This window comes from Triticum aestivum, chromosome 2A (assembly GCF_018294505.1).
Source record: "Triticum aestivum cultivar Chinese Spring chromosome 2A, IWGSC CS RefSeq v2.1, whole genome shotgun sequence".
Lineage (NCBI taxonomy): Eukaryota > Viridiplantae > Streptophyta > Magnoliopsida > Poales > Poaceae > Triticum > Triticum aestivum.
Window position 1 is genome coordinate 173,856,542 of NC_057797.1, and position 22,244 is coordinate 173,878,785.

At 47.2% G+C, this 22,244-nt stretch overlaps 1 protein-coding gene across 1 annotated transcript; it reads left to right on the top strand.

The window, feature by feature from the left end:
- Positions 1–13,866: 13,866 nt before the first annotated feature.
- Positions 13,867–18,948, top strand: LOC123188196 (mavicyanin). Its single transcript, XM_044600234.1, has 2 exons — positions 13,867–14,165; positions 18,313–18,948. Exons 1-2 carry the CDS (start codon positions 13,982–13,984, stop codon positions 18,702–18,704), a joined length of 576 nt encoding a protein of 191 aa, XP_044456169.1. The 5' UTR covers positions 13,867–13,981; the 3' UTR covers positions 18,705–18,948.
- The last annotated feature ends 3,296 nt before the right edge of the window (positions 18,949–22,244 follow it).

The following is a 22,244-nucleotide window of genomic DNA, read 5'->3' on the forward strand; positions in this document are numbered from 1 at the left end:
ACTTGTTATCCTTCATATCTTTATCTGAAGTTTTGATGTATGTTGTCATCAATTACCAAAAATGTGGAGATTGAAAGCACAAGTGCTCCCTGGGTGATTTTGGTAATTAATGTCAACATATCTCTTGTTGGACTAATATTTTTATCTAGTATATTTCAGAGAGTTCAACAAAGGCGTGGCATGGACAAGAGGATATGGAAACCCTTCAAGATGCTAATGACACATATTGGCAAAATCTCAAGACTCTACATTTTCATATTAGTGATCCAAGATCACATTGAGTCCATAGGAAAAGCCAATGTCTACTTGCTCGAAGTGCTTAGTGATATGCTCCAAAGCCCTCAACCACTTTCTCAATTCCAAATATGTCCTAAACCTAAAGTCAAACTCGGCCCCACCGATTTGATCTATCCGGCGCCACTAAGTTCACTTGACATAGCCACTGCTAGAAACCCTAATCAGTTCGATCTCACCGATGGGATCTCGGTCTCACCGAGATGGGTTTGCAAACTCTCTGTCGTCGGTTGCAATTATTTCGGTCCCACCAAGATATGCAGTCGGTCCCATCGAGTTTGCTTGACAAAATCTCTGTTTTCTTTTTACCAAAATCGGTCTCACCGAGTTTGTGTAGTCGGTCAAACCGAGTTTAGGTTTTACCCTAACCCTAGCACATCGGTCCCACCGAGTTGGTCAATTCGGTTCCACTGAAAAGCCTAATGTTCACATTTTGAACCAGGTCGGTCTCACTGAGTTTCACTATTTGGTCCCACCAAGCTTTGTAAATTATGTGTAACGGTTAGATTTTGTGTGGAGGCTATAAATACCCTTCCACCCCCTTCTCCATTTGTGAGAGAGCCATCAGAACGTGCCTACACTTTCACTACTCATTTTCTGAGAGAGAATCACCTACTCATGTGTTGAGACCAAGACATTCCAATCCAACGACAATAATCTTGATCTCTAGCCTTCCCCAAGTTTCTTTCCACTCAAATCATATTTCCACCATATCCAAATCTGTGAAAGAGAGTTGAGTGTTGGGGAGACTATCATTTGAAGCACAAGAGTAAGAAGTTCATCATCAATACACCATCTATTACCTTTTAGAGAGTGGTGTCTCCTAGATTGGTTAGGTGTCACTTGGGAGCCTCCGTCGAGATTGTGGAGTTGAACCTAGGATTTTGTAAGGACAAGGAGATCGCCTACTTCGTGAAGATCTACCCAAGTGAGGCAAGTCCTTCGTGGGCGATGACCATGATGGGATAGACAAGGTTGCTTCTTCATGGACCCTTCTGTTGGAAATATGCCCTAGAGGCAATAATAAAAGTATTATTATTATATTTCCTTGTTCATGATAATTGTCTTTTATTCATGCTATAACTGTATTATCCGGAAATCGTAATACACGTGTGAATACATAGACCACAATATGTCCCTAGTGAGCCTCTAGTTGACTAGCTCGTTGTGATCAACAGATAATCATGGTTTCCTGGCTATGGACATTGGATGTCGTTGATAACGGGATCACATCATTAGGAGAATGATGTGATGGACAAGACCCAATCCTAAGACTAGCACAAAAGATCGTGTAGTTCATTTGCTAGAGCTTTGCCAATGTCAAGTATCTCTTCCTTTGACCATGAGATCGTGTAACTCCTGGATACCGTAGGAGTGCTTTGGGTGTATCAAACGTCACAACGTAACTGGGTGACTATAAAGGTGCACTACAGGTATCTCCGAAAGTATCTATTGTTTTATGCGGATCGAGACTGGGATTTGTCACTCCGTGTAAACGGAGAGGTATCTCTGGGCCCACTCGGTAGGACATCATCATATGCGCAATGTGACCAAGGAGTTGATCACGGGATGATGTGTTACGGAACGAGTAAAGTGACTTGCCGGTAACGAGATTGAACAAGGTATTGGATACCGACGATCGAATCTCGGGCAAGTAACATACCGATAGACAAAGGGAATTGTATACGGGATCGATTGAGTCCTTGACATCGTGGTTCATCCGATGAGATCATCGTGGAACATGTGGGAGCCAACATGGGTATCCAGATCCCGCTGTTGGTTATTGACCGGAGAACGTCTCGGTCATGTCTGCATGTCTCCCGAACCCGTAGGGTCTACACACTTAAGGTTCGATGACGCTAGGGTTATAAAGGAAGCTTGTATGTGGTTACCGAATGTTGTTCGGAGTCCCGGATGAGATCCCGGACGTCACGAGGAGTTCCGGAATGGTCCGGAGGTAAAGATTTATATATAGGAAGTCCTGTTTCGGCCATCGGGACAAGTTTCGGGGTCATCGGTATTGTACCGGGACCACCGGAAGGGTCCCGGGGGCCCACCGGGTGGGGCCACCTGCCCCGGGGGGCCACATGGGCTGTAGGGGGTGCGCCTTGGCCTACATGGGCCAAGGGCACCAGCCCCAAGAGGCCCATGCGCCTAGGGAACCCTAGAGGGAAGAGTCCTCAAGGGGGAAGGCACCTCCGAGGTGCCTTGGGGAGGATGGACTCCTCCCCCCCTTCTTGGCCGCACCCCAAAACCCATCTAGGGCTGGCCGCCGCCCCTAGGGGGTGGGAAAACCCTAAAGGGGGCGCAGCCCCCTTCCCCCTATATATATTGAGGCATGGGGCTGCCCATAACACGCGATTTGATCTCTCGTTGGTGCAGCCCTGCCCCTCTCCCTCCTCCTCTTCTCCCATGGTGCTTGGCGAAGCCCTGCGGGATTGCCACGCTCCTCCACCACCACCACGCCGTTGTGCTGCTGTTGGATGGAGTCTTCCTCAACCTCTCCCTCTCCCCTTGCTGGATCAAGGCGTGGGAGACGTCACCGGGCTGTACGTGTGTTGAACGCGGAGGTGCCGTCCGTTCGGCACTTGATCATCGGTGATCTGAATCACGACGAGTACGACTCCATCAACCCCGTTCACTTGAACGCTTCCGCTTAGCGATCTACAAGGGTATGTAGATGCACTCTCCTTTCTACTCGTTGCTGGTCTCTCCATAGATAGATCTTGGTGATACGCGTAGGAAAATTTTGAATTTCTGCTACGTTCCCCAACAGTGGCATCATGAGCTAGGTCTATTGCGTAGATTCTTTGCACGAGTAGAACACAAAGTAGTTGTGGGCGTTGATGTTGTTCAATATGCTTACCGTTACTAGTCCAATCTTGTTTCGACGGTATTGTGGGATGAAGCGGCCCGGACCGACCTTACACGTACTCTTACGTGAGACAGGTTCCACCGATTGACATGCACTTGGTGCATAAGGTGGCTAGCGGGTGCCAGTCTCTCCCACTTTAGTCGGAACGGATTCGATGAAAAGGGTCCTTATGAAGGGTAAATAGCAATTGGCATATCACGTTGTGGTCTTGCGTAGGTAAGAAACGTTCTTGCTAGAAACCCATAGCAGCCACGTAAAACATGCAACAACAATTAGAGGACGTCTAACTTGTTTTTGCAGGGTATGCTATGTGATGTGATATGGCCAAAAGGATGTGATGAATGATATGTGATGTATGAGATTGATCATGTTCTTGTAATAGGATTCACGACTTGCATGTCGATGAGTATGACAACCGGCAGGAGCCATAGGAGTTGTCTTTATTTTTTGTATGACCTGCGTGTCATTGAAGAACGCCATGTAAACTACTTTACTTTATTGCTAAACGCGTTAGCCATAGAAGTAGAAGTAGTCGTTGGCGTGACAACTTCATGAAGACACGATGATGGAGATCATGATGATGGAGATCATGGTGTCATGCCGGTGACGATGATGATCATGGAGCCCCGAAGATGAAGATCAAAAGGAGCAAAATGATATTGGCCATATCATGTCACTATTTGATTGCATGTGATGTTTATCATGTTTATGCATCTTGTTTACTTAGGACGACGGTAGTAAATAAGATGATCCCTTACAAAATTTCAAGAAGTGTTCTCCCCTAACTGTGCACCGTTGCTACAGTTCGTCGCTTCTAAGCACCACGTGATGATCGGGTGTGATGGATTCTTACGTTCACATACAACGGGTGTAAGACAGTTTTACACAGCGAAAACACTTAGGGTTAACTTGACGAGCCTAGCATGTGCAGACATGGCCTCGGAACACGGAGACCGAAAGGTCGAGCATGAGTCGTATAGTAGATACGATCAACATGAAGATGTTCACCGACGTTAACTAGTCCGTCTCACGTGATGATCGGACACGGCCTAGTTGACTCGGATCATGTGATCACTTAGATGACCAGAGGGATGTCTATCTGAGTGGGAGTTCATAAGATGAACTTAATTATCCTGAACATAGTCAAAAGACCTTTTGCAAATTATGTCGTAGCTCACGCTATAGTTCTACTGTTTTAGATATGTTCCTAGAGAAAATATAGTTGAAAGTTGATAGTAGCGATTATGCGATCAGTAGAAAGCTTATGTCCTTAATGCACCGCTCAGTGTGCTGAACCCCAACGTCGTTTGTCGATGTTGCGAACATCGGACATACACGTTTTGATAACTACGTGATAGTTCAGTTAAATGGTTTAAGTAGAGGCACCAAAGACGTTTTCGAAACGTCGCGGAACATATGAGATGTTTCGAGGGCTGAAATTAGGATTTCAGGCTCGTGCCCACGTCAAGAGGTTTGAGACCTCCGACGATTTTCTTAGCCTGCAAACTAAGGAGAAAAGCTCAATCGTTGAGCTTGTGCTCAGATTGTCTGAGTGCAACAATCACTTGAATCGAGTGGGAGTTGATCTTCCAGATGAGATAGTGATGTTTCTCCAAAGTCATTGCCACCAAGCTGCTAGAGCTTCGTGATGAACTATAACATATCAAGGGATAGATATGATGATCCTTGAGGTATTCGCGATGTTTGACACCGCGAAAGTAGAAATCAAGAAGGAGCATCAATTGTTGATGGTTGGTGAAACCACTAGTTTCAAGAAGGGCAAGGGAAAGAAGGGATACTTCATGAAACGGCAAATCAGCTGCTGCACCAATGAAGAAACCCGAGGTTGAACCCAAACCCGAGACTAAGTGCTTCTGTAATAAGGGGAACAACCACTGGAGCAAGATTACCCTAGATACTTGGTAGATGAGAAGGCTGGCAAGGTCGATAGAAGTATATTGGATATACATTATGTTAATGTGTACTTTACTAGTACTCCTAGTAGCACCAGGGTATTAGATACCGGTTCGGTTGCTAAGTGTTAGTAACTCGAAATAAAAGCTACGGAATAAAACGGAGACTAGCTAAAGGTGAGCTGACGATACGTGTTGGAAGTGTTTCCAAGTTTGATGTGATCTAACATCGCACGCTCCCTCTACCATCAAGATTAGTATTAAACCTGAATAAGTGCTCTTGCACCTAAAGGAATGGTTTATTGAATTTTGATCGTAGGGATACACATTTTCATGCCAAAAGATATAAGATAGTAATGATAGTACCACTTACTTGTGGCACTGCCATGTAAGTCATAATGGTATAAAACGCATGAAGAAGCTCCATGTTGATGGATCTTTGGACTCACTCATTTTTGAAAAGTTTGAGACATGCGAACCATGTCTATTGGTGTATATGCATGAAGAAACTCCATGCAAATGGATCGTTCGGACTCACTTGATTTTGAATCACTTGAGATATGCAAATCATACCACATGGGCAAGATGACTGAAAAGCCTCGTTTTCAGTAAGATGGAACAAGATAGCAACTTGTTGGAAGTAACACATTTTGATGTGTGCAGTCCAATGAGTGCTGAGGCATGCAGTGAATATCGTTATGTTCTTACTTCACAGATGATTCGAGTAGATGTTGAGAATATTTACTTGATGAAACACAAGTCTGAATTATTGAATGGTTCAAGTAATTTCAGAGTGAAGTAGAAGATCATTGTGACAAGAGGATAAAATGTCTATGATATGATCATAGAGATGAATATCTGAGTTACGAGTTTTGGCACACAATTAAGACATTGTGGAAATTGTTTCGCAATTAATACCGCCTGGAACACCATAGTGTGATGGTGTGTCCGAACATCATAGTTGCACCCTATTGGATATGGTGCGTACCATGATGTCTCTTATCGAATTACCACTATCGTTCATGGGTTAGGCATTAGAGACAACCACATTCACTTTAAATAGGGCACCACGTAATTCCGTTGAGACGACACCGTATTTGGTTAGAGAAACCTAAGTTGTCGTTTCTTAAAGGTTTGGGGCTGCGACGCTTATGTGAAAAAGTTTCAGGATTAAGCTAGAACCCAAAGCGGATAAATGCATCTTCATAGGACACCCAAAACAGTTGGGTATACCTCCTAATTCAGATCCGAAAGCAATATGAATTGTTTTCTAGAATCGGGTCCTTTCTCGAGGAAAGGTTTCTCTCGAAAGAATTGAGTGGGAGGATGGTGGAGACTTGATGAGGTTATTGAACCATCACTTCAACCAGTGTGTAGCAGGGCACAGGAAGTTGTTCCCGTGGCACCTACACCAATTGAAGTGGAAGCTTATGATATTGATCATGAAACTTCGGATCAAGTCACTACCAAACCTCGTAGGACGACAAGGACACGTACTACTTCGGAGTGGTAAGGTGATCCTGTCTTGAAGGTCATGTTGCTAGACAACAATGAACCTACGAGCTATGGAGAAGCGATGGTGGGCCCGAATTCCGACAAATGGTTAGAAGCCATGAAATCCGAGATAGTATCCATATATCAGAACAAAGAAGGACTTTGATGGACTTGCCCGATGATCGGCAAGCCATTAAGATAAATGGATCTTTAAGAAGAAGACGGACGTGGATGGTAATGTCACCGTCTATGAAGCTCGACTTGTGGCGAAGAGTTTTTTCACAAGTTCAAGGAGTTGACTACGATGAGATTTTCTCATCCGTAGCGATGCTTAAAGTCCGTCGGAATCATGTTAGCATAAGCTGCATTTATGAAATCTGGCAGATGGATGTCAAAACGAGTTTCCTTACCAACTTTCGTAAGGAAAGGTTGTATGTGATACAATCAGAAAGGTTTTGTCGATCCTAAGGATGCTAAAAGGTATGCTAGCTCCAGCAATCCTTCTAAGGACTGGAGTGAGCATCTCGGAGTTGGAATGTATGCTTTGATGATGATCAAAGATTTTGGGTTTGTACAAAGTTTATGAGAAACTTGTATTTCCAAAGAAGTGAGTGGGAGCACTATAAAATTTCTGATGAGTATATGGTGTTGACATATTGATGATCAGAGATGATGTAGAATTTCTAGAAAGCATATAGGGTTATTTGAAAGGTGTTTTTCAATGGAAAGCCTGGATTAAGCTACTTGAACATTGAGCATCAAGATCTATAAGGATAGATCAAAATGCTTAATAGTACTTTCAAATGAGCACATACCTTGACATGATCTTGAAGGTGTTCAAGATGGACCAGTCAAAGAAGGAGTTCTTGCCTGAGTTGTAAGGTACGAAGTTAAGACTTAAAGCTCGACCACGGCAGAATAGAGAGAAAGGACGAAGGTCGTCCCCTATGCTTAAGACGTAGGCTCTTCAGTATGCTATGCTGTGTACCGCACCTGAAGTGTGCCTTGCCATGAGTCAGTCCAGGGGTACAAGAGTGATCCATGAATGGATCACAGGACAGCGGTCAAAGTTATCCTTAGTAACTAGTGGACTAAGGAATTTTCTCGATTATGGAGGTGGTAAAAGAGTTCGTCGTAAAGGTTACGACGATGCAAGCTTGACACCTATCCGGATAGCTCTGAGTAGAGAGACCGGATACATATAATGGAGCAATAATTTAGAATAGCTCCAAGTAGAACAGTTGTTTGGAATAGCTCCAAATAGAGCGTGGTAGCTGCATCTAGGAGATGACATAGAGATTTGTAAAGCACACACAGATCTGAAAGGTTCAGACCCGTTGACTAAAACCTCTCTCACAAGCAACATGATCAAACACAAAACTCATTGAGTGTTAATCACATAGTGATGTGAACTAGACTACTGACTCTAGTAAACTCTTGGGTATTAGTCACATGGCGATGTGACCTGTGAGTGTTAATCACATGGCGATGTGAACTAGATTATTGACTCTAGTGCAAGTGGGAGACTGTTGGAAATATGCCCTAGAGGCAATAATAAAAGTATTATTATTATATTTCCTTGTTCATGATAATTGTCTTTTATTCATGCTATAACTGTATTATCCGGAAATCGTAATACACGTGTGAATACATAGACCACAATATGTCCCTAGTGAGCCTCTAGTTGACTAGCTCGTTGTGATCAACAGATAGTCATGGTTTCCTGGCTATGGACATTGGATGTCGTTGATAACGGGATCACATCATTAGGAGAATGATGTGATGGACAAGACCCAATCCTAAGACTAGCACAAAAGATCGTGTAGTTCATTTGCTAGAGCTTTGCCAATGTCAAGTATCTCTTCCTTTGACCATGAGATCATGTAACTCCTGGATACCGTAGGAGTGCTTTGGGTGTATCAAACGTCACAACGTAACTGGGTGACTATAAAGGTGCACTACAGGTATCTCCGAAAGTATCTATTGTTTTATGCGGATCGAGACTGGGATTTGTCACTCCGTGTAAACGGAGAGGTATCTCTGGGCCCACTCGGTAGGACATCATCATATGCGCAATGTGACCAAGGAGTTGATCACGGGATGATGTGTTACGGAACGAGTAAAGTGACTTGCCGGTAACGAGATTGAACAAGGTATTGGATACCGACGATCGAATCTCGGGAAAGTAACATACCGATAGACAAAGGGAATTGTATACGGGATCGATTGAGTCCTTGACATCGTGGTTCATCCATGAGATCATCGTGGAACATGTGGGAGCCAACATGGGTATCCAGATCCTGCTGTTGGTTATTGACCGGAGAACGTCTCGGTCATGTCTGCATGTCTCCCGAACCCGTAGGGTCTACACACTTAAGGTTCGATGATGCTAGGGTTATAAAGGAAGCTTGTATGTGGTTACCGAATGTTGTTCGGAGTCCCGGATGAGATCCCGGACGTCACGAGGAGTTCCGAAATGGTCCGGAGGTAAAGATTTATATATAGGAAGTCCTGTTTCGGCCATCGGGACAAGTTTCGGGGTCATCGGTATTGTACCGGGACCACCGGAAGGGTCCCGGGGGTCCACCGGGTGGGGCCACCTGCCCCGGGGGGCCACATGGGCTGTAGGGGGTGCGCCTTGGCCTACATGGGCCAAGGGCACCAGCCCCAAGAGGCCCATGCGCCTAGGGAACCCTAGAGGGAAGAGTCCTCAAGGGGGAAGGCACCTCCGAGGTGCCTTGGGGAGGATGGACTCCTCCCCCCCTTCTTGGCCGCACCCCAAAACCCATCTAGGGCTGGCCGCCGCCCCTAGGGGGTGGGAAAACCCTAAAGGGGGCGCAGCCCCCTTCCCCCCTATATATATTGAGGCATGGGGCTGCCCATAACACGCGATTTGATCTCTCGTTGGTGCAGCCCTGCCCCTCTCCCTCCTCCTCTTCTCCCATGGTGCTTGGCGAAGCCCTGCGGGATTGCCACGCTCCTCCACCACCACCACGCCGTTGTGCTGCTGTTGGATGGAGTCTTCCTCAACCTCTCCCTCTCTCCTTGCTGGATCAAGGCGTGGGAGACGTCACCGGGCTGTACGTGTGTTGAACGCGGAGGTGCCGTCCGTTCGGCACTTGATCATCGGTGATCTGAATCACGACGAGTACGACTCCATCAACCCCGTTCACTTGAACGCTTCCGCTTAGCGATCTACAAGGGTATGTAGATGCACTCTCGTTTCTACTCGTTGCTGGTCTCTCCATAGATAGATCTTGGTGATACGCGTAGGAAAATTTTGAATTTCTGCTACGTTCCCCAACACCTTCATGGGTGGAGCCCTCCGTGGACTCGCGCAAACATTACCCTTCGTGGGTTGAAGTCTCGATCAACATGGATGTACAATAGCACCACCTATCGGAACCACGCCAAAAATCTCTGTGTCTCCAATTGTGTTTGCACACTTCAATCCCATCCCTTTACTTTCTTGCAACTTGCATGCTTTATTTTCCATTGCTCATATATTCTTGCCATGCTTACTTGAAATGTATTGTGAATGTTTAAACTTGTGCTAAAACTCCACCTTAACTTGAAGAACTTAAAAATTGCTACATTTCTTTGTTGAGGGTCTAATCACCCCCCTCTAAAAATCTCTTCTCGATCCTTTCACCATTGCACGCTACAGATGACGATATCGTATATCTTGCTTCGTCTTGCTCATCTTATGGATTGATTTATTCACTCATTGTTGGTTTACACATTATGTACTCTGCACGCGCTGCCATGGTGTATCACAGGACAGAAGGACGACCATTTATGTACACACACTGTTGGATGAAGCTGAAGGGGGAGTATGTGTGGGAGGGCTTGAACAGTTGATGAAAAACTTAATGGACATCTGGTTAATATAGTCGAATTTGAGACATTGTTGTACTAGACTTCATTTGTATGCTTCATATGGATGATTTGTACTATTTTCTATCCAAACTTTGTTGAATATAGGCTGGTTTGCACGAATTTCATTCGGTTAGTTCAAATGTGGGTTGAAATATATGCGGGAAATGTTGGATGGCGGTCTCTCGTATCTATGTCTACAGACTGGTCTTCCTTGTCCGTGAACGGGAGAAAATTTATGGATTGCCATTTGAGATGCCTTTGTACACCATCTAATTTTTTTCCGAAGCGTGTGCGCTGTTTACGGACGAACGGCCACGGCAAAGGGCCTCCCACGCTTCCTTTTTGTGCATGGTATAAGTGTCACATTCATATCATAAAGAACAAAGTACATAAAGACCGATATGACAAAACTGAAAAAAAATAGCAGAACATCTCTGAGCTTGACAACAGCACACGTCATCTGCCTCCGACACCACCATAGTAGCCATCGAAGAAAAGAATGATGAATCACCTCTTCACCCGAGCGCGACACGGCTCCATCGTTGATATGCAGCTTTACGGACCTCCAAGGTGGCTCATCAAAAGTGAAGCCCTTACCGTTGAACGAATCAGACTGGGGCAACACGCCGGACACGTCATCAAAATCTAGATCTGGCACCCCACCACGACTAAGACGCCGAAGGAGGAAACCATACCTGCCATCCACGAACCACGAGCCCAACACATGTTCCGTCTTCATGATGTCGTCGATGCGGACCACAATCTGCATCCGCTCCTTGACTACCTCCAAAGCTCCGCGCCGATGCTGGAGCAAACACCGTCGCAACGGCGGAGCATGAGGACACAGGTCCACCACAAGGATGCCGCCGCCACGCCATCCTTGCTTGGATAGACTAGTTTCTAAATTCATCCCCAACCATAGGACCAATGGCCTCGCCAAGGAATGATTTGACGAATCTTTATTCGGCACCGTCATCGTCGCCGCCGAAGAGCAAAAACGATGAACAACCTAAAAACTTAGACTACGAGGGAGTAAAAACAATCCACACGAGTGGATCCGGCGACCCCCCTCACCATCGACGACCAAGATCGCCAGAGAAGGGGAGCCGTCAGAGGATGTCGTTGGAAGACCGGCCTCTCCTAGTGGCGGCTAGGATTCCAGCCGCCAGAGACAAGAGGAAAACTCGTACGGAAGTTTACTTTCTTCCACGGGAAGAAAATATGACCCCTTGGCTAGGGTTTCTTGTGCCTCCCGCCGGTGCCGCCGCCGATCTACCTCGTCTTCTATGGTCTTATAGCCATGGAGGCATGGTGGATCCCGACCCTTGCCGGCGGGAGGGCTCCATTTTTTCATACTTTTTTTGAGTTTTGTTAGGGTTTGTGTCCTGCTCGGAGAGGTGAGGCGGCGGTGGCGGCTCTCTGTAGATGGAATAAGATTCTTCCCGCCTTGTCCCCGTTCCGATGGTGTTTCTAGCATCGTTGGAGGGCGTGTGGAGGTTTGTGTCCGGCGAATCTCACGGGATTCGGTCGGCGTTTGTCTTCGGTGGATTCATATGGATCTTGTCTTCGTTCGTCTATGCTCGTGTGTCTACAGATTGGTTCCTTCTGATCTACGCTTCTCTTCATCGACGGCGGATGTTGTTCTGGTGAGCTGGTCCTATGGGGTCTTAGCACGACGACTTTCCGACTGTCTACTACAACAAGATTTGCCCGGCTTCAATGAGGGAGGGGCGAAGACGGCAGCGCGCCTTCGGCTCGCTCCAGTGCAAGTAGTCGTCGCTAAGTTGTCGACGGACCTAAATGTATTTTTTATTTCTGGTGTTCTTTATACTATCTTGACAGTTGATGAATACTTTCTTCGTTTCGAATTACTTGTCGCAGTATGGATATAACAAGATGTATTTTAGTTCTAGATACATCAATTTCTGTGACGAGTAATTTGAAACGGAGGGAGTAGATCGGAAGTTATTAAAAAAAAGGAAAACTCGCACGAAAAAGCACGTGTTTCGGCCTCCCACGCTTCCTCCATGCCCCATGTGCACGAGAACCGGCAAACGTCCCTTGCTCGTACATTTTTTTCAACTATTACAGAGCATCAAGCATGCAGCGGCTGGATTGTTACATTCTGGTGGCTATGGTGGAATAATAGAAATAAACTGAGGGAGGGAGAGCTGGTTGTGGCTGCCCCAGAAATTGTGCGGCGCGCACAAAGCCGAGTTATGGAGTATCTTCAGTACTTCTCTAATAAAGGAAAGCAACCAACTAGAACAAAATGGCAGCCGCCGGAGGAAGATGTTCTGAAGATCAACATAGATGGATCCTTTTTTCCGGGGGAATCCTACGGAGGATGGGGTGTCGTGGTCCGAGACGCTGCTGGAGATCTTATAGGCGCGCATGCAGGGCGAGGGGAAAATATTTCAGATGCCTTTGGTGCGGAGGTCAACGCTATGGCAGCAGCGATCGACGTAGCAACATGCCTTGGAGCCATTAGAGTCGTTTTTGAAACAGACTGTCAGTTGCTGGCGGAAGCGCTTGATCCTCGGAAGGTGGACTCATCTCCATACGCCACCGTCATTGAAGACCTCAAGCTACAGCTCAAACTGTGGTTCTCTAGTCAAAGAGTGCATCATTGTAGACGTGAGGCCAATTCAGAGGGTGCTTGGATACGTTTTAGTCCCATGATTAAAAATAGTGTGACTAAAACTTGCTAGCCTCATCCATGCTTGGATCCAAATACTAAAGAGACTAAAATCAAGTTATTGAGCATTTATTATCCTCCAAACCCTCCAATCCAGAACTCGCATGTGTTAAAGGGGAGGAATTAAATAAAGAGAGAGAGGGCTAATACATATTTTAGTAGGTTTTCTATGACTAAAAATTTTTAGCCTCAAGACTAGTCCTAGTCTCTCTTTAGTCAAGTCAGGGGTGCTTGGAACTTTAGCCTCTAAAAGAGACTATTTTTAGTCAGACTAAAAATAATCCCTTGTATCCAAGCACCCTCTCAGTAGCTCATGAGCTAGCTTCGATAGGCCATTTATGTTCTCTAAATTTCAATTTTAGCTGGACCACCGCCCCGAGTGGCTGTTTGTGTCTCTGCTGACAAGCTGGGACACCGTTAATCTATAAAGCTTTGCTTTACACTTAAAAAAAAGCATGCAGCGGCTGGCCGGGCAGCACCCGCAGCGTAGTTGCGACGCGCGAGCCATGAGCGGTGACCGGCCGGTGCGGCGCTGGCCGAGCGATGGCCGGGCCGGTGGTTGCAAAAACGCGCGAGAGAGATTACCATCGGGCACCCGTTAAAACCGCCTCACCGAACGTTAGCCGCCGGGGACATTTCTGGAATTCCGGGGCTGCGGGCCGGGCCAGAAAGGCTCTCGGAGCATGTCGGGTTATTTAACCAACCGGACAGTACCGCCACCCTCTGCCTACACTCCACTCTCCAGTCCACTGAGTGAGCACGAACAGAGCAAGGAAGTAGCCGGAGTTTCTCCTTTCCGCAGCTGGTGTGTCAACCTCGGTGGTAGCCATGGCCGCGCTGAGGAGAGGTTCGGCCGTGGCCTTGGCGGCGCTGGTGGCGGCGGCGATGTGGGCCGGGATGGCGTCGGCGGCCGTGTACGAGGTGGGCGACAAGCTCGGGTGGACCATCATGGGCAGCCCCGACTACGGCGCCTGGGCCGCCTCCAAGAAGTTCAGCCTCGGCGACACCCTTGGTACGCCTCCAGCCCCTCCCTCGCACCTCTCTACGTCACGCTCGCGCGCTCTGCTCCCCTCGTTCTAAGTTTCTAACATCGCTGTGAATTTTCTTCCAAATTCCTTGGCAGAAGGAAAAGAAGAATCTCAGCCGGTGTAAAAAACAAACAAGAACTATGTTGGTGAAACCTGCTCCCCTCGTTCTAACATGGCTGCGATTTTTCTTCCAAATTCCTTGGTATAAGGAAAAGAAGAAGAATCTCAGCCGGTGTAAAAACAAACAAGAACTAGTATGTTGGTGAAACCGGAAGATTGAGCACGTGGCTTTTTGCTCTTCTTCGAGGACTAGGATCGTTCCCAAACCCTCGTGCCCGGAGCTCTGTCCATAAACGGCTCTCGGGCTCTGTGCTGCTCAGAACTTCTTAGATAGTATCTTCACCTGCGCTTAGGTTAAATTTATCATTCGGGGGTGCACGCGCATACGATAAGTTTGCAGAAGCTCACACAAGCGAGAGCCACATAGCATTTTGCACTGTCCAGTCAATCTACTAGACCCTGCCAGCCACCAGTCCACCACTCGTTTTAGAAGGTGGAAGCGGGCCCGACTCCCACTTCTGAACTGCAGTAGGATTATTTAACAGAGCTCGCCGGCGGAGAGAGACACGACGACACGGCCACTAGTCCGAGAAGTAGAGCACTCGGCAGTAAGTCGGCACCGCTCGCTCTCGCTCCTTGTGCGGCATAGAAGGCGTTGGACGCGCGACGTCAATCGTTATCCATCCCAAACCTCTTGGCTTTCGCCGCAACCTGTTGCCGCGCGAGAGCACCCAGCGCACCGCCTGACGTATGCACACAACGCGACCTTGGGATAGGCGCATGGCGTGCAGCTGGCTTCACGGCCGGCGGTGCTATCCACTCTAGTTTGGCGGCCGTGCGCTCCCCGTGGTCGGTGTGATTCGGCGCGGCGCGAACGCCGCGCACGACGTGACTCCAGTCAAAGCTTTCATTAATTCACTGCTCGGTGGTACACGCTGCATGGGTTGGGTGTGTCGTGTGTACCGTGTAAGCCCGACTTTATCGAGTGCAAGCATGACTTGTGGTGTGAGCAGATATCGCAGTCCTACTACGGAGTAGGTGAGTACAAACTACTCCCTCCGTTCAAAAAAATAATATGTTTTGAATATGTTAATATGAACCATATACGGACTAAAATGAGTGAACAAGCACACTAAGGTCCTGTTTAGTAGTCCGCCAGCTCCGAGAGAAATACGAGGATCTACGGAGGGGGTGTTTCGCCGCTCCTTTATTTTCAGCTGAAGCTACACCCGCTCCGGGAGTGGAGTTTTGGAGTGGTGAGACTCCGAATAGGCCCTAAAACGTGCCTATATACATCCGACTGAGAAAGAAGTTGAACATACTGTATTACACATTTGTGAACGGAGGGAGTACATGATAATTGAGAGAGTAAGAGAGAACCAGACCACAGACGCATGCCACAGATCTAGCTGAGGCTGCTGTGGTGCACAGTGCATAACTCTGGCGGGAGAAGCTGTGTCGACAGGGCTAGCGAGCACTCGGTTCCTGCACTGCAAAGACTGAGATATTCCCCCACAGCGTGACTCGGACCTTTGCCCCCGTAGTGGTCCGCGCAGGCAGGGTCCCTGGCCTGGCTGTTTCGGCGCTTTTCGCAACGTGGCCGGGCCGGTGCGCAGTCGTGGTGGGGGACGCCGGACGCGTCTGGTACTGCAAGGCCGCAACTGCATCCGCCCGGCGGAGAGGACGGCACCCCGATGGGCCTCACCTCACTCACACACGCATAGGGCGTTGCACGACACAAGAGAAGACCAACTACCGCCCAGCCTGACCGAGCACCAACCTAACCTGACCCCGCAAGGATGGACCCATGGAAGCTCCAAAAAAAAAGAAGGATGGCCCCATGGTTGTGGGGTCCCAAGTCGCCGTGGCTTTTCCGTCTGCCTTCTTCCTGAAGAACCCGGCCGTCGTACGTCCGGGCGCTCCGCCAGCTTTCCCGCCATGTCGGGCTCGTCCTCCTGCCCCGCCCTTCTGGTTTTCTCTGTTCGCCTAGACGGACGGACGGAGCAGTACCAGTAATCTGGTGTACTCTACATCGAGCACCGTGTGGTGGCGTGTCTTGGCATTGGCAGCTTGCCTGTGGCCGGCCGTACTAAATCCCAGGGAGGGAACTTTGGCCGGAACAAACTGCTGCTGCCCTTTGTTTGCCTGCTTGTTTTCAGCCAAGAAGCGTGACCGGCTACCTGATGTCTGCGTGCGCGCACTCGAGAGAGGGGCTCTTTTCTTCTCCGAGCAAAAAAACAGAAGATAATTTCCGATTTCCAAAAGAACATACTCGTGCTACTACTAATAGGCACACACACATCATTGTCTTCTTTCGTGTCTGGAAAGTGAGGATCGGTTTTGCTAATGCTAAAGCGTGAAACAAGGCGTGCTTTAATGCTTGTTTTCAGCCCTAAAGGCTCCGTTTGCTTTGTTGCGTAAGATAGGTTTTCTTGCCTTCGTTTGCTATTTCCACAGGCCAACAGAAAGTCTAGTGCGCTGCCTTTCCAAGCCATTCGTTTTCCTTTTGCATTCAGTGACCAAAACCTCTTGAATTCATCATGTGCCATGGAGCAAAATAAATTATTATTACACTTGGTACACACAAAAACTGCACTACTGTTTGATCGCACATGTGCAATAATTCATTCAAAAAGCAGCCGTGTACCATGATTACCAACAATTTCACAACACTTTAAATTCTTGACGCTTTCACCTAGATGCAGCAAAAACTAGAAGCTTGACTAAATTGCGCATTCGCTTTACCTTTGAAATGTCACACCAGGTACGATTTGCCAGAATCGAATCATGCAACTTACAATCTTGAAAGCTATTTAAAGCCCCTGCCTGAGTAAGCTCACGTGTGTGTTCCTGGTGTCACTGTCTCGTGGGGCAAGGCAACTGCTGATTCCCACTCGGTGGTTGCCTGTTACAAGGTCACCCTCCTGGATATAGATTCTAAAAAGTTTATCAATTTTTGTTTCTGCACACAATTAAATTACCATATTTAGGAGGGTGAAAATTCGTCTAGTCTAGTGCGATGTACCCACCAGGCAAACTTTTTGCCCAACATCAAGAATCAAAGATGGTGCACATCAACACACACTATCATCCTCTGATTGTTCCTTGTTCCACTCCTCATCACCCATTCACCAATGGGGCATGCACTTCCTCGGTGGACCATCATCCCCCTCGACTCCAAGCTGTTCTTGTTCCCCTCCCGATCTGCCTGGAACCCCTTTTGCAACTTGTCAAATTATGCTGGGAACCTGTTGCTGTTGCCAACTCACCTTGATGCATGCGCTCTCATTGCTGGCTGGTTGGTTGGTAGCTCTCGGTGGGCCGAAAGGAATGACACATGTATGCCATCTTTAGAGAGCACTCGTAATGATCACAGAACCACAAAATTTGTATAGCTATGGCCCATCCAGGAAGAGGGTCTATGATTACCACTGTGTAATGTATGATAGGTTGCCGGCCAAACTATGGTGTTTGCAATCTGGATAAGTGGATTCCTGGTTGAGGTGTGATCATGAGCTGTAAAGTTTGCGAGCATGGTGATCATATTATTTGTTCCACTGGAGGAGATGCCGCTCGAGTTATACTTGCTGTGGGTTTTAGCATGTTTAACTTAGCCCTAGATCGAATATCTTTATGAGAGGTACGCGTGGCGCATCTGATCTGTGTTTGGTAAACCAAGATGCATATCTTTTAGAAAATTAGTCAGGGGGCTGTTGTAATGAGAGTGATTTGTAGCCTGCTCGAATGGATGCAGAATTGCACATAGGTGGGCGGTGGGGAGCTGATTGTTAGTGACTAGTGAGTGGGTTGGTAGGATACTTTCTGATATGAGAATGTTCTCATGTTGTTCCTCAACAACCAAAAAAACAGAAATTCTCCCATGAGAATGTTCATGCCCTAGGGCATTAATTTTATCAGATGCATGGCCTGAACAGTCTAATTAACAACATGCCGATTTCGATCGAGTAAATAGCCGGTGCGGATGATTGTCGTTTCCATTATCATGGTTATGTCAAATTAATTTGCTCCTGTGATGATTAACTTGTGCTTTGGCTGGAAAATTTGCCGCAGTGTTCACGTACAACAAGCAGTTCCACAACGTGATCGCGGTGAGCAAGGCGGACTACAAGAACTGCAACGTGACCAAGCCGACGGCCACCTGGGCCACGGGCAAGGACTCCGTCGTCCTCAACACCACCGGCCACCACTACTTCCTCTGCGGCTTCCCGGGCCACTGCGCCATAGGTCAGAAGGTGGACGTCCGCGTGCTCTCCTCCGCTGCCCCTTCCACCGCCCCCGCCATGGCGCCCGCCCCGGGAGCCGCGGGCGGCGGCTCGGCCGGCCGCGCCGGCGCCGCGCCCTCGCCGCACCCCAACGCCGCGCCGGCCGTCAGCAGCTCGTTCGCCGTGACGGTCGCCGCGTCCGTGCTGTCCGTGGCCGCTGCCGGATTGAACCTGCTGTAGTCCGGAGGTTTGCCGGCCGAGGATGGATGGATGGCGCCCTGTGAGTTGTGAGCTTCCGTTTGTCGCCGTATGAGTGCGAGCAGTCGTGGAGACATCTCTGGTCATCTGGATCCTGTGTTGTTTATTACGTACTACTGTTTTGCTCTCTTTTTTGTGTGCCATACTCTTCTCAGTGGATCTTGGTCTGGTTTGGGGATTTGTGCTTAGTTTAATCAATCAAGTGAGCACTCTCTTATGGTTTTTACTGACATGCCTTGGGGAGTAACAATTGGGGACATTTCTCAAGATGTAAAATAATGAGTTAATTACACTTTTGATACATAAACTTGGACTCGATGTACAAATTCATACATAAACTTGAAAATGACACAAATCGACCATATAACTTGCATTCCGAGTACGTTTCAATACATTTTCGTTAACTCTCCGTTAAACACAACACATGAGCTGCATGTTGCTGAATATTAGTTGGGCTATAGACCCATTTAACAATTTCAGAAAATTCCTAAGGGCCCATACTGTCAATTGAGTGGCGGGAAGTTTAGTCCCCACATAGCTAGTTGAGAGAGGTGTACATCAACTTATAAGGTGAGCTATTCTCCCACTAGTATGAGTTGGTGTGAAGAAAGGAGAGGTGTTCCATACGCGCGCTCCTCCACTACACCACCTATTCTTATATGTTTATGTTAGAGATAGATATTATTTATATGTTTATGTGCTGGCGTTTGAACAAGTTTTGTTTTCTTCTCAATGTCGGTATCTTTTCGCTTGATTTAAAAGATGTAAGTGATAATGTTTTTAGGATTCAAACTCAAGACGTTGTGTTGCATGCATCAGACACTAGCCATTGCAACCTGTTACTTCTTCTTAATGTTAGAGATATATAGTTATTTGTATTTTTTTATCAGGAAAACTGATTCGAATCTAAAATGTATGTTGCATAGGATTTATTGTATGAGTGGGTCTCTCATCACTGTTTTTCCCGGTCAGCCGGCTATCTGATATTTCCGTGAGCCGTGAATGCTTTTGACATCGTTAAAAAAAACTAGAATTCAAATGGTCAGATGCTCATATGCACATGTTTTCGTATAACAACTTTTGTCCAAGTGATAAGGCGTGAACCATAACAACTCATATGCGAAAAGTGGATTCTTTTAGCATTGGATAACACTTTTTGGGTCCCTTCACAAAAAAACCAAAATCAAGAAGAAGAAAAAAACCTTATTTCAAACCCCCTCTGCGGCACGTATTTTGGCTTTTAATCAATTATTATGTTAAACAATATGACTTTTTAATAGAACAAAAAATAACGAGAAAAGCCTTGTCCAAACCTCTGTGCAACGCGTATTTTGACGTCAAATCAATTATTATTCTCAAAAATGTATAAATAGAATCGAACTCTACAATTAACACAAGCTACCAGGTGATGTAGTGGCTAGCAAATGGTTTGTGCGACTTGTCGCCCTTGGTTGCAGATTTGTATCAGTTTCTTACCTGGCAACTGACTTATGGAACCCACACGTAGGTCGGAACATGGGCCAGCTGGCATGCTGTGTTTAACGGCGAGTTAACGGAAAATGTACTGAAGTGCACCTGAAACGCAAGTTGTAGGATTGATTTGTGTCATTTTTCAAGTCTGTATGAATCTGTACGTCGAATGCCAGTTTATGTATCAAAAGTGTAATTAACTCTAAAATAATCATCTGAGACACAATCATTGAGCGCATCAGTGGATTAGGATTCAGACAGGATGCTGCCAGGAACATGGTGTGCACTAGCGATCAATTCACTTTATCTGTCAGTACTAGTCTTACTAATGACTAATGCTAAGCATAGTCCTAATTCATAAGGGCCTGTTTGGATGAAGGTCTGACACGCAGCTCTTGGCTTGCCAGCAATCTCAGCCTCAGTCTTCCAAATCCAACGCCCGACAGCTACTCCACAGTTCATCTCCAATAGTTGCACGCACGGAAACGGGGTGTTGTAGAAATATTCGGGCACGAAAACAGTTTTTTTCGCATGACAAGGCAACGTTTCCAACAGTTGTCTTAAAATAGGGCATCTAGATAAATAAAACCAAATTTGTTTGAACTAACATTCGAGCTACTTCGACCATATTTCATACGTAGTTCGACCGAAATTTAAACATGCAAACTATAAACATAGTTTAAATACGACATGCAAAATTAAACTACCAACTTAAACTACGACAAGCAAACTATAAACACTATAGTTTATCCCATTCAATATCATCGAACCCATCACTCTTGCCGTCAGAATCGACGTTGAACACACTCAAGGCTCATGCATTCTTCTTTTTCTTCCTCTGTGACGACGAAGGCCCTGCCTCGGTGTCGTTCTTGCACTTCGACTGCGCAACGTCCGTCTTCCAGTAGAACTCCATCTCAACCTGCACATACTCCAGATGTACCCTAGCAAAAGCTGTCATCGCTCCTCACCGCTCTCTCTAATGTTGTCCTACTCCTCGACAACAATGCGGGTAGCCGACTTGATCGGACTTGACTCGATTATCATCGACAACCCGACAAGTTCGGCATTCGCCCGAGACTCAATCTTCAGGAAATTGAGCCTCGAGCACGTGAGGCCAAGCCTCCACGAGGCGACTAAATCTGGCGATGAAGGGGGCCAACACTTAATGAGTACGGAATTTCATAACCCGGGTGCGAAAGGAATGCACCCGAATAAATCAATGAATGAAGCTCGGGCCACGAATTCTGGAATCGCGCGAGGGCATGGTTGGTAGTCGGCAACGTGTTGAGCCAGTACCTCCGGCCGTCGTGCTGGAACTCGACGCCGTAGTTGCCGGACAGCCTGAGCCGCACCCTCTTGAATCCCCTCTTGCCCTTGCCTTCGGCGGCATGGCGAGGAGGCAGCAGCGCCGAGGAGGAGAGGCAACACCGGTGCGGCGGCGGCGTGGCAAACTTTGGCAAAAAAAAGGGGGCGGTGGCATGGCAGATTTCGGCGAAAAGGGGGCAGTCGCAGGGCGATTCATCGGTCCGACAGCCAACGGGTGGGGTGCGACAAGTGGATCCGGCGATGGCGGGGTGTGATAGCCGCATATCTGAAGGTGGGAGTGGCGCGGGTGTGCGGCTGCGTGTGTGGAAGACGACTGCTGGGTCATGACTATGTGTCGTTTTCTTTTGGGGCAGCAGCCGAAGTTATGTATATTTGCAACACTCCGCGGTGTATTTAAGCGCTGCCAAATTTTTTCCTTTTGCAATTCTTTTGCGATTGGCTAGTTGTTGGAGGCCATTTTTTACCTCATCGTGCTCCCAAAACACCTCATGCCCGAAAATAGGGCTGCTATTGGAGATGCTCTTAGCCAGGCAGCAATCTCAATGTTAACCCTCCAAAATCCAACACCCGGTAATGTTGCCTTAGTCGGACAGTTTTTTGAGCAAGCCAACCAAATAGGTCGTGTGTTTGTCCTTGGGCTAAGAGCATCAGTCAGGCTTCTCATAATGTCCCTACTAGATCATTGAATGCGCGTGTTGCTGCGCCCATCTATTTTGGTGTTAT

Coding starts and splice junctions, on each gene's coding strand:
- LOC123188196 (XM_044600234.1), top strand. CDS start 13,982: ATGGCCGCGCTGAGGAGAGGTTCGGCCGTGGCCTTGGCGGCGCTGGTG. Junction 14,166..18,312: donor CAGCCTCGGCGACACCCTTG/GTACGCCTCCAG, acceptor AATTTGCCGCAG/TGTTCACGTACAACAAGCAG.